This window comes from Ceratotherium simum, chromosome 13 (assembly GCF_057802395.1).
Source record: "Ceratotherium simum simum isolate JZ-2026a chromosome 13, ASM5780239v1, whole genome shotgun sequence".
Taxonomy (NCBI): domain Eukaryota; kingdom Metazoa; phylum Chordata; class Mammalia; order Perissodactyla; family Rhinocerotidae; genus Ceratotherium; species Ceratotherium simum.
This window is the reverse complement of record NC_141912.1, coordinates 1,772,634-1,787,688: the sequence shown is the minus strand read 5'-3', so window position 1 is coordinate 1,787,688 and position 15,055 is coordinate 1,772,634. Positions and strand designations below refer to the sequence as shown.

General features: G+C 39.5%; 1 protein-coding gene across 1 annotated transcript in view; it reads left to right on the top strand.

Annotated features, from left to right (window-relative positions):
* Positions 1-15,055, top strand: part of GMDS (GDP-mannose 4,6-dehydratase) — a 619,043-nt gene that overhangs the window by 520,288 nt on the left and 83,700 nt on the right. The window contains exon 9 of the mRNA XM_087437913.1: positions 339-435. Coding sequence (XP_087294039.1) covers positions 339-435 — 97 coding nt within the window. The remainder of the gene's footprint in view (positions 1-338; positions 436-15,055) is intronic.

Below are 15,055 nucleotides of genomic sequence, written 5' to 3'. Positions count from 1 at the left end.
GACTTCATCAAGAATAATCTAAAGAAGTACAAAATCTGAAATCCCTGCAAGTTGCACAATTCCTTATTCTGGGTAATCTGTTTATTGCTAAAGTCTCACTTCTGAACTCATGATTTTCTTAAAAAGAAAGGGAAAATAAACTACCCTTTCACAACAGATCTGGAAAGGCTTTGAAAGTCACTGTTGCCCTAATAACATGATTAAAAGTCAGCCTGCTCTTGTAGTTAATGAGCTTCTATACTCCTGCAGGGAGAAGGCTGAGCCATCCTGAGGGACTGCAGCATGGCCAAAAGCTCCCAAGCAATTAGAGGCTGATTAAGTGTTTATCTTCTTTACAGGTGGGAAGGAAAGAATGAAAATGAAGTGGGCAGATGTAAAGAGACCGGCAAAGTTCACGTGACTGTGGATCTCAAATACTACCGACCAACTGAAGTGGTAAGGTCTCCCTGGCTGCCCAGCGCATGGCCAGGTTTGGCTCGCTGGCTGGGAATATGCTGTCACTGAATGCTCACAGCCAACCTTCAGACCTCTCCATTGGGCTCCCTGGCATCCTTCAGAGGGCATTTCCCAAACCAGAATACAGGGAATTGAATTTGAGTTGTTATTCTCATTGCTTTATAAAGGAAACAAGAGTAAAACCACCCAGGGAAATAGTTGATTTCAGAAATGGAGAGTGCTATCAAAGGCAAATCTCATCATGTTATTCTCCTGTTTTGATGGGTGAGCCTTGATACCTACAGGATGTCTGACTTACAAGGCCCTTCATGATCTGCAGGATGTCAAGATCTGGAAGGCTGCCTACCTCCCCAGTGCACACAGACACACACACTCACACTCACGCTTGCGCACACACACACTTAACCCATAAATAGTCTCCCTGTACATTTTTTAAAATTCAGCTCAAGAGCTGTCCTGCCTATGAATCCTTTTCTGGCCCATATACCACTGACATCTCTACTCCTTCCTTTGTATCTAACATTATATGCTATATGTAATTATATTATAACATCTATTATAATTTATTATACTCATTTGTTTACATGTCTTTCTCCCTTTATCCAACTGTGAACTCTTTGAGGATAAGGATTTTTTTTTAAATGTCTTAGACTATAACAAAATAGGTGCTTAATAAATAGTGATTCATGGGTAGATGGATGGATGAATGGATGAATTTCTGAATACATAAGTTCCTGTATTAAGAGGTAACCTATAGATTATTAGAACATAATATCCTCATTTCCTAAACTTATAAAACCTCCTAGCTTGGTATTGTCACTTTAATGTGGTCCACCCTCGCTATGGTCACAAAACTCAACGTGTTAAATATACCTAAAGATAATAGAAAGCAGCATCTTCAGAGAGTGATGTTCAAATGTGATGGTTACCTAGTGAAATGTACATTAACTGTCAAAATAGAATCCTTTTGGACCTGTTTTATCTGTGTTTTGAACTAAATTCCTATCTGTTGTATAAGCTTTCAAAAATTAGGAAAACCCCAATGAAGAGAGATTGAAAGTGAATATGTCATCAGTAACCTCCCTTTAAAATGTCTTGTTTCAAACAAAAGAAAAACTTCATTTCATGCAGTCTTACACACAGGAGGAAATAAAAAGGAAAGGAAATAACCAGTGCTTGGAGACTAGGGCTGTCGAGTCAATGCATTGTCCTGGCACAGGGCGTGGCCAGGTCTTTGACACACAGCGAACAATGGTTCCCTGGGCTAATGGTGAATGGGTGTGCCAAGGAGAGGATGTGCTCTGTCTCTGGGGAAAGAACATACTAGCACACTCCTGCTGACACAGCAAGGAATGCCTGTCCGTGGAGCCCCCTAGCCATACTGGCATTTGTTTCCCTGTTCTAAAGATGTGCCACAAGGTTGTCATTTTTCTGGAACATTGCACAGGTTACATAAATGGGCAAATTTGTTTCTGTGCTCCCTAACAAAAATTGTCATCTCAGAGTGGAAAATTTACTGAGCCGACAGAAACCTCAATCCTTGTAACAAGTTAAATGTGGCTTTTTCTCTCTCCAACACCAAAATAGTTTCAAAAGCTAGGAAGTCATTAAGAATGGCTTGTCTGTCATTCTTATTTAGGCAAGGTGTGGGATTGATAAGGACACAGAACAAAAGAACTTGCTGAACAGGAAGAGGACCCTTGGACTAACAAGACGGTTCTTGAAGTCCTATCGACCCCTCTTTCCTGCTGAGACGCTGCATCCCTCCTCATTTCTTTTGTTCGTTCAAATGTCATCATCATACCTGTTCTGCAGCTCTATTTACACTAGTTGTTTGAACATAAGAGTGGCGTCTTATTTCATATGCTTGCTTTGTTTTTTCACTGATCCAGCTTTCACCCCAGATTCCCTTTATTGCTTGATTTTGGATTTTTAACTGCAGTTCATCTTTCTAAGCCTCTAGGCTGCATTAATTTTGTTCACGCCACTTCAACTTAGTATCCTATTGGGCAAGCTTTTCTTGTATAGTGAGACTAAACTTTTAACCTCATTCCTCAGAACAAGTTTTCCCAAAACTTGGATCAACTTGCCGGCCTTATGTTGAATTGCCTCAGTGGTGATAGTATTCTTGCAGTTAAAAGGGGACCAGATCTGGAGACTGACTTGTAAATGAGCTTTCACTTAAGTGTGGGGCCATAGTAGCCAGCACTTCTAGAGAGTCATTCGGCATGTGTCCTGCAAACTCGAGCATCTCTAAGTTTCTCAGAACTCAATGTAGGGTAGACAAGGAATTCTCCCGTGTCTAAATTGTACCCTTCACTTTTCAGTGTCTAAGTCCATCTTGCAAGTGCCTGAGGCTTCTTTTCGTTCTCCCTCAGACTCTATAAAAGTTTGTTTTCCTGACTAGCTTTAGTCCTGTATCCTCTAAGATCTTCCACACATAGGGCACTCTGAAGCCAAAAGCATAAACTAGATCTTCTTAGAGTCAAGTGGTTCCAAAATGACTGATAGGAAAAATAAAGAAAGAAAATTTGAAAAAAAAAAAAGTAATAAGGACTTACCAGGTCTCAGAACCCTGGTCTCCTATCCAATATCCTAGAGCAAAGCTAAAGAGAAATAGACCTTGATGTTGTTTTTTGAATAAGATTCAGCCTAGTCTTAAGAAAGGCTCTTTCCTTGGCACAGGCCAGCACTAACCCAAAAGAGGCCACCAGTGATTCCATATGGACCATACTTCCACATGCACCAATCATTTTTATCCTCATTGATTTAGCCACCACAAAACCTTAAATCTTGCTTCTATATCAACATGAAGAGTCTTGAAAGTTTTTGTTCTGAGCTAAGGACTCTGGCATTCAAATCGAACTGAATGAAGTCACATTTTGTGGTTCTCTACCTGTAAACCTCTGGATTTCCTTTGAATTTTTAGGAATTTTGCTACTGTGGAAAGCTTGATCCTGGAAATTAGACTTTAAATTCCAGTATTTGGTGATGGCGATATTAATACTTGAGTTCTGTGCTGCTTAGAACTCCTGTCTTGTGTGTAATTTTCTGTGTGTGCATACATTTACACGCAGATTCATTGCATTGTGCACTCATGCACAGAGAAGTAGGGTTGTGCTTAAGTGTGGCCCCTAGGGCCAGACTACCTGAGTTCAAAAACTGTCCATTACTAGCTATATGACCTTAGGCAAGTTACTTAACTTCTCAGTGCCTCTGTTGCCACGCCTTTAAAAATAGGATTAATGATAGAACTTCTTTCAAAGGATTCTTGGAGAATTCACAGTCAGTTATACATCATGCTTATTAGAATAGTGTCTGGCACACAGTAAAATACCCAATATTGATGCTGTTATTGTTATTTATTAATTCATTCATTCACCAAATATTTACCAAACACTGTGTTAGACCCTGGGAATACGGTATGAACAAGACAGACACATTCCTCGCCCTTGTGGAGATTGTAGATATAGATCTATAGAGGTATAGATCAGTTACTTAAATTTAGTACCTTTTGAAAAGTAAGATGACATCATTGGTGAATTGTACAGATTAGCCAGTAAAAAGCAGATAACAAGGTATAATCAAAGCTTCCAGCAAACATTAATATGTACTTTGATTTTTTTATTCTTGTTTTATCTTGATTTTCATCCTTTCTGATCCTCTTTCTGAAGATTCAGTAGCTATTCAGTGGTATGGAAATATCATGTATATATGAGAAAATTGATATTGACCTATTACTTAATTAAAAATAACCACAAAGTTGTCTTCTTTTTGTTTGAGAATTTTTAACTTGGAAAACTCACAAAGGTTAGATTAATGAAGTAGTCATCCTAATGTGCCAATTTTTAAACCACACCAAATGGTCAATCCACTTAAAAATAAAAAAGCTAAGATTTTATTTTCAGTGAAACAAACAAAAAAATTCTCTTTTTCTGCAGAGCAGTTTAGGAAATGGCATAGAGGACACATTTACAGACCAAAATTGAAATCACATCTTTTTCATGAAAAATATCTTGACTTAAACTCTACTGGATGATGCAAACTAAATTTTTTCTTGCTGTATTATTTGTCTTTAACATTTATTTTTCTTGCCATTGTATTTCTAGTGTCCTCAATTGTGATTGGTTTTTCTTTTATTTACTTAGATACTTTATGTTTATTCCTATTCTTACAGATATTAGAAAAAGTCCTGAGTTAAATTCTAGAATTGAGAAAGCAGTAACTTTAAAGAAGTCTCATAAACTAGTTAAAACAACAACTTCCTTCAGTAAAACCATGTGTCCTATTTCTAATCAAATTACCATATGCTTGTCGAGTTGTCCCCTCCACAAACTTTTCCTAATATTTTTCTGTAAATGATGTTAAGTTAAATGGCCCATAATTGCTTGCTCTATCTCGTAGCCCTGTTTAGAATAATGCTGTGTAACACTTTCCAGACCTCAGGAATCTGATCTGTCATCCGAGGACTTGTATAAATACCAGTTAGGGCTTTCCTCAGCTCCATCTCTGTGTTTTGGGGGTCTTGAAACTGTCCCCTTTTTGTCCCATAGCTGTTCTCACCACCTTCTCACACTTCTCCTCCTGTAGCACGAAATTAGATCCTCCCTACTCCATCCCTTCATCTTCTCCAGCTCTGTTAGAAGCCAGTTGATCTCTCCCTGTCCTGATCCTTCTGACCTCTAAGGCTCTAATCCTACCCCTCCACTCCCGCTTTTCTTTGTTCCTTGTTTTGACTGGTGGCAGCTGGGGTAAGAGGATGCAGAGAGAGCAAATTAAGGGCGAGTCCCTTTCTTTCTGCATTCCTGGACCTGTAAAAGGAGAGGCTAGACTATTTGTTCTGTAAGGTCCCCTCCAATTTTCATATCCTAGCATTCTCTGCATTTATAACTATCAGACTACAATGAAGTGGAATATTGTCACTAATGCCTCATCATAATGCTTCCTCTTTTGTAATTATTCTCTGAACTTCTTACTACTTGTATTTTATAAATAGTTTGTATCTCTAAATCACTGTTTATGTATTTTAAGCCTCCCTCTTAGGCTCCTCATACTAATCCTTATATCCTTCCTTAATCACATTGGCCTTTCCTGCCCTTTTCCTTCCTTGGACTTAACCAAGAGAGCTTTAAGTTTCAGTCTCTTCAGTTGACTCTTAAGTATTCCACTGTATGTTTTCCATACTTCATAGGATCCCATACAAAACCCCCAGGGGCATATAACGTTCCTCCTTAAGCCTGTGTGCTCTCCTGGGTTGCTGTCCTCCTCAAGAGCATTTCATATCTAATGAAATAGTAATTGTGTACTGACTTGAATGCCTCCAGCTTCCTCCTGTTTTTCCTTGAAAGTTCTTATGATTAGATCCAGATTAGAATGATGTCATTAAAGATTCAAAATCTTTATGAATATATATAACTGTATACTTTCCCTTATTTAAAAATATTTTTTGTATTTATCCTAAAAACTGTCTGGTATCCTTAATGTAGATGCTTTCATTCCTTGCACCAATAGGGAATTCCTATAAAATCTGTACCTTTTTTCCAAAAAAGCTGTCCAGGTAATGGCTACCCTTATTTATATTCATAATGTTGACCTCTTGACATCTACAAATAAATTTCAAAATCTTGGAACTTTGTTTGAGCCTCTGCAGCTGCTTTTCTTAGGAAGAACAATGAGTACCTGAGCTCAGCTTCTACCTAGACTGGCTCTGATGCAGGTCACTCAAGGTATAGATCCCATCCATCACTGATGGGATCACCTATACCCTCTTCATTCTCATCTCTAGCCATTGAGATCTATATTCTGGAATTTTAGAAATCCCTATTTGCTGTTTGTTTTTTTAACAAATGAACAATGCTATTTCTTTTCTATCAAGCCAGATTGATCTTCTAAAATAACTATAATTCAAAAATCTTCATTGATGGGGATTTCATAGATAATACCATCTATAGTTTCCTTCCTCCACCCTATTCTGCTTTATGCTCTCAAGGTTAATTATTCCTTACCAAGTTTGATTTTTTTCCTAGCACGTGTTCACTTGTGGACACCAAATATTCTGAGTTTACCAAAATTTAGTCCATTTATATCTAGTTTGGGTCCTGTCTATCTTTATCTTACTCTACAGGCCTCCTCTTGCTTCACTCCCCACACCCTTGGCTTCTGGCAGCCTGGTTTCTTCATTCACTGTTACATCTACTAGCAAAGTTGAGAGCTCATTTGACTGCTTTTGTCAGGAACCTCCAAGTTGATATCCACAGCTGTTGGTCTTACTTCCTAACTCAGTAGCTCTGATCTCCTTCCTAGACAATTACACTTAATGTGCTTCGCCTGCCGGTAAAGACTTAGTTCCATTCAGCTGCTGTTCAGAATAGGCACTGTCCTTGTTAACCAAATCCCGTTTGTATGTTTTATAATGCTGTGGTAAGTTTGCTGGTTTTCTAGATAAATCAGATGTACACTGCTTCATGAAAACCTGGTGTAAGAATATCTAAACTAAGAAATGGGTAGGTGTCTAGGTACTAAAGGATTCTCCAATTTTTAGGATTCATTACAGGAATCCTTTAAACAGTACATTCATCATGTACATTTAAAATATAATTCTTATTTAGCTTCAGCTTCTCAGAAATACATCAGTATATATAAAATAAAATATTCTTATATGATTGAGGTCTTAGAGATTCAATTCAAAAAGAATGTTTATTGGATTCCTACCATGGAATTAAGGCCTAGTAACACAGTGAGAAATATAAAGATGGATGAGATAAGGTCCTTGTCTGACAGTAACTCTTAGACAAGTGAAAGTGAGCAGCTAGGAAGCTACTGGGACAGAAAGAGCAGGTATAACAAGGAGCTAACTGAACGAGGGCAGTAGAGGCTAGAAAAACAGGACAGATGCCAGGACATTGCAGAGATGGAGACCACAGGGTTAGGCATCAGATTAAACAGTGACACATGGAAGATGGGCAGGAAGTGAGGATGACTCCTTGGACTAGAGGCTGAACAGAGAAGGGTAGTGAGGAGGTAATGAGGACGTAACTCACATCAGAGATCTAGAAAGAGGACTTGGTTTGCATGCAGAGGTGTTGAGGAGTTCTGTTACATTCACAGTGGCCTGAGGGTATCCATGCAGCAATATCAAGCAGGAGTTGGCGCTGGAGGTTTGGCATAGAGGAAGGAGGTCAGGTTTAGGGTTAGATGTACAAGAGGTGAGAGTTGAAGCCCTGAGATGAGCACTCAGAAAGAGAGCATTTGCGAGGGTGATGGAAAGAACAGGAACAGGGCGCTGGTCACAAAGCCAGGCAAGTTTGAGATCCAGGAGGTAAGTCTGGGAAACACATTTTGAAAAAGTGGGTTAAGAAGTCTCAGAATTCACAAATTAAGCATTTGTATCCAAGAGTCATAGTGTCAGACTAGAGTGTCTCCCATTCTAGATACTTATCTCCTGCTTTGAAGGCCCCTTAAAGATTTAAAGGGCTAATTCCAAAGAGTTTACGTGAACTGGCAGATGATTACTATATCTCAATCCAGGCAAAACTGAATTTCAAAGGTAAGCAGAGAACTAATTTCAGATTGATATGTCCTGGAAGTCAGGTTGCAAAGCATTTTAGACTTTTTTTTTCTTTTCTTTTCTTTTTTTTTTTTTTTTGTGAGGAAGACCAGCCCTGAGCTAACATCCGATGCCAATCCTCCTCTTTTTTGCTGAGGAAGACTGGCCCTGGGCTAACATCCGTGCCCATCTTCCTCCACTTTATATGGGATGCCGCCATAGCATGGCTTAACAAGCGGTGTGTCGGTGTGCACCCAGGATCCGAACCGGCGAACCCCGGGCCGCCGCAGCGGAGCGCGCGCACTCAACCACTTGCGCCACTGGGCCAGCCCCCGTTTTAGACTTCTTAAAGATGAAAGCGCTTATATAAGTGTAAGGTACTTTTTGCTGCATATTATCATTTTTATTACTGTCATCATCATTAGTTATCATCATCATCCTATACTCCTGTGAAATCATTAGTTATCAAAATGTATCTGAAAGGATACTTTGAGCTCTTCAACTCCTAAGTTTTTTTATTTAAATATTTATTTAGTTTTGCACCTTACAACTTCATGCAGAAAAAGTTATTTGCTACTTAGCACTATCAGCTCTGTACTTCTTGATCCAACAGTAGAAATGAAGATGATGATGAAAGATCAGGAGTCAAGTTTCTGACCCTTTCTTCTGCTTCTGCCTAAGCTGTTTGTTCCTAGAGGCTGTAACAGGCCCTGAGATCCAGCAAGTTCTGTGGCTACCCCTAGAACTTAAGTATCTCTAACAGGCGAGAGAGTAGCCACCAAAGAGAAGACATTAGGCCATCCTTCGTTTCATATTTGTCTCCAACCCATCCTTCACTACTCCCTCAGAAATCTTCCTGCAAAAACCTATCTTTGTACTTGCTTCTTAGAGCCAGCTGGATGTCACTTTTACACTGTAAAATCTATGTGGGTTTTCTGTTGCTGCTATAACAAATTATCACAAACTTTAGTGGCTTAAAACTATGCAAATTTATTATCTTACAGTCCTAGAGGTCAGAAGTCTGAACTGAGTTTCTCTGGTCTAAAATCAAGGTGTTGACAGAGCTGTGTTCCTTCTAGAGGCTCAAGGGTTCTTGGACTCTAGGGTATTCTATTGGCAGAGAATACTGAATTTATCACTTTGAACTGTTGCTGGATCACAGTGTTTTCTATTGTTTGGAAAGCACGTTATTAATCACTTTGAGGAGAAAAAGAAATGGAAGACACTAGTTAATTGTCAAAGTTTCGTAATGTACACTCGCCAAAACACCACTCACGTGCACTTGAGCAACTGTAAATGAGGACAAATCATATTTAAGTCTGAGGGAACACCAGGCAAAGGGACAAGAATAGGCTTCCTAAAGAAAGGGAGTTTTAGAGTGGGATTTTGAAAGATTCGTGGTTTAAAAGAGAGAAAGAGCAGGTTCCAGGTTGGGGAAGGAGGTGCCCTGGGAATGAACCATTGGCACCTGCAGAGACATAGGGCAGGGGCCCTGTCATGTGGAGAGGATGGGCCCAGCAGGGAAAAAATGAGAAACGAGCCCTGTCACCTCAGACTGTCCTTCCAGACCTTCTGTTTGTCCTACAGGGCATCCTCTGTTCCCTGCTGCCACACCTCCAGCCTGTCTGTGCAGCAATCCAGATGCTCCTCCTCCTTTCTTTTTATTTTCTTTTTTCTTCCTGTATTTTTCTTTCTTTATTTTTATCTTATCTTTTCTTCCCTTCTCTCTTCTTGCTGTCATGAGTCTTAAAACCAGCTACATGTCATCTTTAAACTTCAGGTAGCCACTATTCTTTCTGAGACCGCTCACCTGTCTTGATACATGTCATCTGACCCCTGATTGGTTCAAATTCTGCAAGAGTATCCCCTCACCTGTTGCATTAGGTTAGTTAAACAAGTTTTGTGTTGGAGACTAATTTTTTGAACAGTTCACAGCTGATTTAGTGATTAAAAGGCAAAGTCAAGAATATGGAGGACCTTACTTTTGTAAGAGAGATTTGTTTCTCTCTTAAATGTGAGTCCTTAACAGTCATTCCGAGAAGATAAATCTAAATATGCTCTCTTTCTTTTTTACCTATTCTTCAACTTTATAATGAAATGTTTCCCTATTTTTCAAGGATTTTGTTGAGAATGAAATTAATTCTATGTAGAAGTGGTGTTAGAAAGACACTGTACATTTTAAATTCAGGTTTTCTATTATTTTTGGAAAATAGGTCAGCAAAGAAAATGTGCCTAACATTATCATCTAAAACCACTTGTTGAACTTTTGGGAATATGTCAAGTTTTCTCTAAGGCAACTTAATAAGATGTTGAAGAGAAATATTTGTTTCTAAATTAGTTTTAGTTTTAGAAGATTAGAGACTGCTATATTCCCTTATTGAAATTCTAAAATTTAAAAGAAAGTATAGTGATAATTTGAATATGTCCTACTGACTGCGTTATAAATTTAAAAGGTATTTTAAATTCCCAACCATTTTTATTCCCAATCCTCAGATTTTTATAAATCTTCTTAAAGTTCCTACCTTCTCCTTACCTCTGCTTTTTCCACTGTAACATAACAATGAATATTTTTCCACCAATCTCAATGAGCATATTGAAGAATGAGATGAATTATTAGTTTCAAGGCCCTGCACAAATGTCAGCCCATTGCTGAAGCCTTCTCCTGTTCCCTCAGGCAGAGTCAGCACTTACCTCTTCTGAAGCGCTTGTCCCGTTGTATTGTGATGTGTCGTTTCCACCTGGGACCTTAGGGGGAGGAATGACATCTGATGGCCTTGGATAGTACCTGGCACATAGTAGGGGATAAATTAATGAATGCATGTATGCCACATCAAAGAATCATTCTCATGCTTTCCAGCCAGCTCTGGTATAACCAAAATTACTCACACCAAGTAATAAACTGTAATTAAATTCTAAATAGCAAAAAAGTATAAAAACATTTTTGCTTCTTTTTCTTTCTATTTGAGAGTCTGTCAAGATGAGTATTGAGTTCATTCACAGCTTACATCTGTACGTCCAACCTTTAAACAAAATTCACATTCCATTTCTATCCCTTTGTCTCCATATATCCCTTTTTCACTAGTTCTTTCATTTTCTGCCCGTTTCTTAATCGTCTCATGCTTTTGCTGATGTTCCCTTCTTTTTTTCTTCATCTTTTCTGAAATTGTTTTTTTTTTAATAGGTTCTAATTGTTTCCCCACTCCGCTCCCTGCAACGTCTTTTTTAATCTATTCCAGCCATTTCAAACAAGCTCAGCATACCAGAGCTGTTTCCTGGTGCCTCTTTATAGGAAGAGCTGGTCGTGGGGCTATTACAGCCTGACTCTAGAGCAAGGCACCTTCAGCATCCATATGGCGTGTTGTGGATGCCCTGTTGTGCACTCCCCATGGAAGAAACTTCATGTTGTCTTTGAAGTCTTGGAAGGACTGTACCAATAACAGCGCATATGCAAAAGGCATCCTAGGTTGCTTCTGTCTGAAGAAAGTACACCTGCCAAACAGAGGCATTTTCAACTATGAGCTGTTAATAAGTGCCCCACTGCCAGCTAACATCTTTTTTTTACCTACTTTAAGACCATATTTGTGGAGCAAAGTATTATATAGCATAAGAGACACGTAATTGTTCCTTTGGCTTTGTCCATCACACGTGTTCCTCTGCTATTCCATCTCCAAAACTTTCTGAACAAAAAAGCGAATAGCATAGATCAGTGAATAGCTATAATGACTGATATTTTTACTGAGGAGCCAAAGTCTACCAAAAACGTGATGTCATATTATCGCTTCCTTTCTTCACGTAGAATATTCAGTGTTCTTCTTCTGTTTTTTTTTTTTAAGTGCAGACTAAAAGACTAAAATTTAAATATATCATTGTGTAAGATGGTCATTTAGAACAGTATTTTTTTTCTTTTTTGTGAGGAAGATCGGCCCTGAGCTAACATCTGCCAATCCTCCTCTTTTTGCTGAGGAAGACTGGCTCTGGGCTAACATCCATGCCCATCTTCCTCCACTTTATATGGGACGCCACCACAGCATGGCCTGACATGCGGTGCGTCGGTGCGCACCCAGGATCCGAACTGGCGAACCCCTGGCCGCTGCAGCGAAGCACGCGCACTTAACCACTTGCGCCACCGGGCCGGCCCCTAGAACAGTATTTTTTTAATTTCTGAAATAGTCATTGGACTTACAGAGAATATTTTCCTAGTAAGGCTTGCAATGTCTTCCTCATTGTGCACCTATTTTCGTGAAAACTTCAGTCTAGTGCAATGCACCGGAATAGGCTTTGGATATACCTTCTAAAACAGATATCTAAAATACAGTTTTCCTTAATACTACATTTACCAAGAGAAGTGGCCTGATTGAGTATGGCTCTCTTGCCAAAAATGTTAACTTATAGTGAGGATGTGAAAAATAAGAATTCTAATGGATTCATGGATCAGATGAATAGGAAAAAGAAAAGAGAGAGAATGTTGCTAATTTTCCCTTGAGATCCTTGAGTTGTGTGCTGCCAAACTGAGACAAGAGAGGAGCCTCTCAGTTTGGGACATCTGTAAAATGTAGTATGTGTGCGCGTGTGTGGCAGGGAAGTCCGTGGACCTAAAGCCTGTTTTCTCTTGCTGATATGAAATACTCTCTCATGAATCAGCACCTCCCACTTGCCCTAAAGGGGGGATGGCTGTTGATACCAATGCATTGTCTCCTTTTTCAGCTGGTGAAGGAGGGAAGTGGGAGGCAGCACAGGCAAAGGGAGGAGACTGTGAACAAACGACGTCTGAGCACTGATTCCAGTGTGGGCAGGTTGTGGGCGCCTGGGAGTGGCAAGGGCTTGTGCCCAATCATCACATATGGTGCTGAGCAACCACCAACTGATCCCAGAAAGAAGGTGAAAAGATAGCTCAACAGACACTGGCATCCAGCAGTAAAACCAGATATTTCATCCCATAAGAAGAGCAGTGGCGAGGCCGGCCCAGTGGCGTAGCAGTTAAGTTTGCGCGCTCCGCTTTGGCAGCCGGGGTTTGCAGGTTCGGATCCTAGGCGCGGACCTATGCACCACTCATCAAGCTGTGCTGAGGTGGTGTCCCACATGGAGCAACTAGAAGGATGTACAGCTATGACATGCAACTACCTACTAGGGCTTCGGGGAGAAAAAAGGAAAAAAAGGAGGAAGATTGGCAATAGATGTTAGTTCAGGGCCCATCTTCCTCAAAAAAAAAAAAAAAAAATGCCCATGCTCACCCACACAGTATCTTAAAAAATACAAGAGCAGTGGCTAAGGGATTGTTTTAATCATAGTTTTCTTTAACATATTTATGAAAAGGCTAGCACTTAACCTCCTGTCATTTGGGTTTGTCTGGCAAAGTATAAAAGAAAGTTAGTTGCTTAACCATTTAGAACATCCACCATGGTCACATTTCTTCTGATTTATCAGTCTTACATCAATGGCTTAGTTCTATGTAATCTTGTATTTACGGTTTTACCACTTTTGGATAGACATGGATACAGTGGCCATTGCTTTCTAGCTTTCTACAGCAGAAACAACTTAAACACCTGCTCCATCGTCCCCATACATCGATGTACATTTGTCAGTCTTTCTGATTCAGATCGCTTTCTCCTCAGTCCTCCCCCAGCTAAATACTGTTTATATTGTTCTGCTACCAACCTCTATTGAAATCCAAACTAAAGAACCCATTGCTTACTAGAAATACCCTCCTTTCTTTTTCTGCATTTTTCATGTTGTTGCTCTTTTTGTTTTGGTTTGGTTTTTTTAATAATTCAACCTCCTTTCTTTCTTCCTTCCTCCATCTTTATAATTTTTCCAGGCAGCTGAACTTAATTTCTGATGCCCTTATACTTTGTGGTCTGCAAAACCGACTTAAAAGTAAAGTGTGTATTTGTTTGTAAACATGAGTTGATGATAAGTCATTATTTCTTCTACGTCTTCTATCTGTGTGAGTGAGATTTTTGCGCCCCAGCTCTCATTGTAGACAATAGGTTAGGAAGGTGTTTTTTGCAGTTATTATTATTTATGTAAACCATTGGCAATGCTATTAGTTTATTCAGCTGATGGAAACAAGGAAAAACACTTCGGTCAGATAATTAGGAATTAAGATAGACTGCAGCATTTGAAAGTTGTACGTTTAGCTGTCTGTCTTCAACTTTATAGATCGTCTCACTTTCTCTGTTTTCTAAATGAAGGATGATTATGCTAAACTGGACAAAAGTACTGGGAAGCTAAATTAATGTTTGTGAAACATGTTGATATCTTATGATCAAAGATACCATAGTAGTGTAAATTGATGTGATTATTATCAAAGAAAACTCCTCAAACAAGAAGTCTGGATTAATCTGACTGAATTAATCAACATCTTCTGTATCTCCTGTGAAGCCCCAAACCTTTGATCTCTTGGAGTTTTCTCTCTCTTGATCCTAGAGTGTGTTTCTAGGTGTTAGAGAAGATTCGAGTGTGGGGTCTTAGTCATGGAATTGTCAACATGTAAATTGTAAACATGTAAAAAAGAGGAAACATGTCAGGTATTAGTAAATGCTCAGTGAGGGATTGGACCAGGTTTGCAGGGCGTATTCTGTAGATGACTATCCAGCAAAGCCACCCAACAGACGCTTGTTGGCTAGCACATCATGTCATCCCTGAATGCTTACAGTGGCATTTATTATGCCATATTAACAGTCTCTCCACCCAACTCATTCCATGTGGTCTTCAAGGACTTTGGTCCATATTCCACAGAATCTGACTAAACAGATGGCTTTCCACAAGTTTCCCAAGTCACTTAAGGGGTAGGGACAGGGGTGGATAGGTGGCCAGGAATCTCAGAGGTGAAGGCAGACAGATAGCACAGAGATAAGCAAGGTGGATCTAAAAAACATACCTAGACTTAATGTGTGAAAATTGCAGAGGAGTACCCCAAAAGTTGCAGGCTGCGTATACAACAGGTTCAGTGCAAACAGTGGCAAAATGGGTTTCTCTGTTTCCCACTGATGTGCTTCCTTTTGATTATAAAAGTCAGAACTGTTATGGATGTACGAGTTTCCCCTACATTCT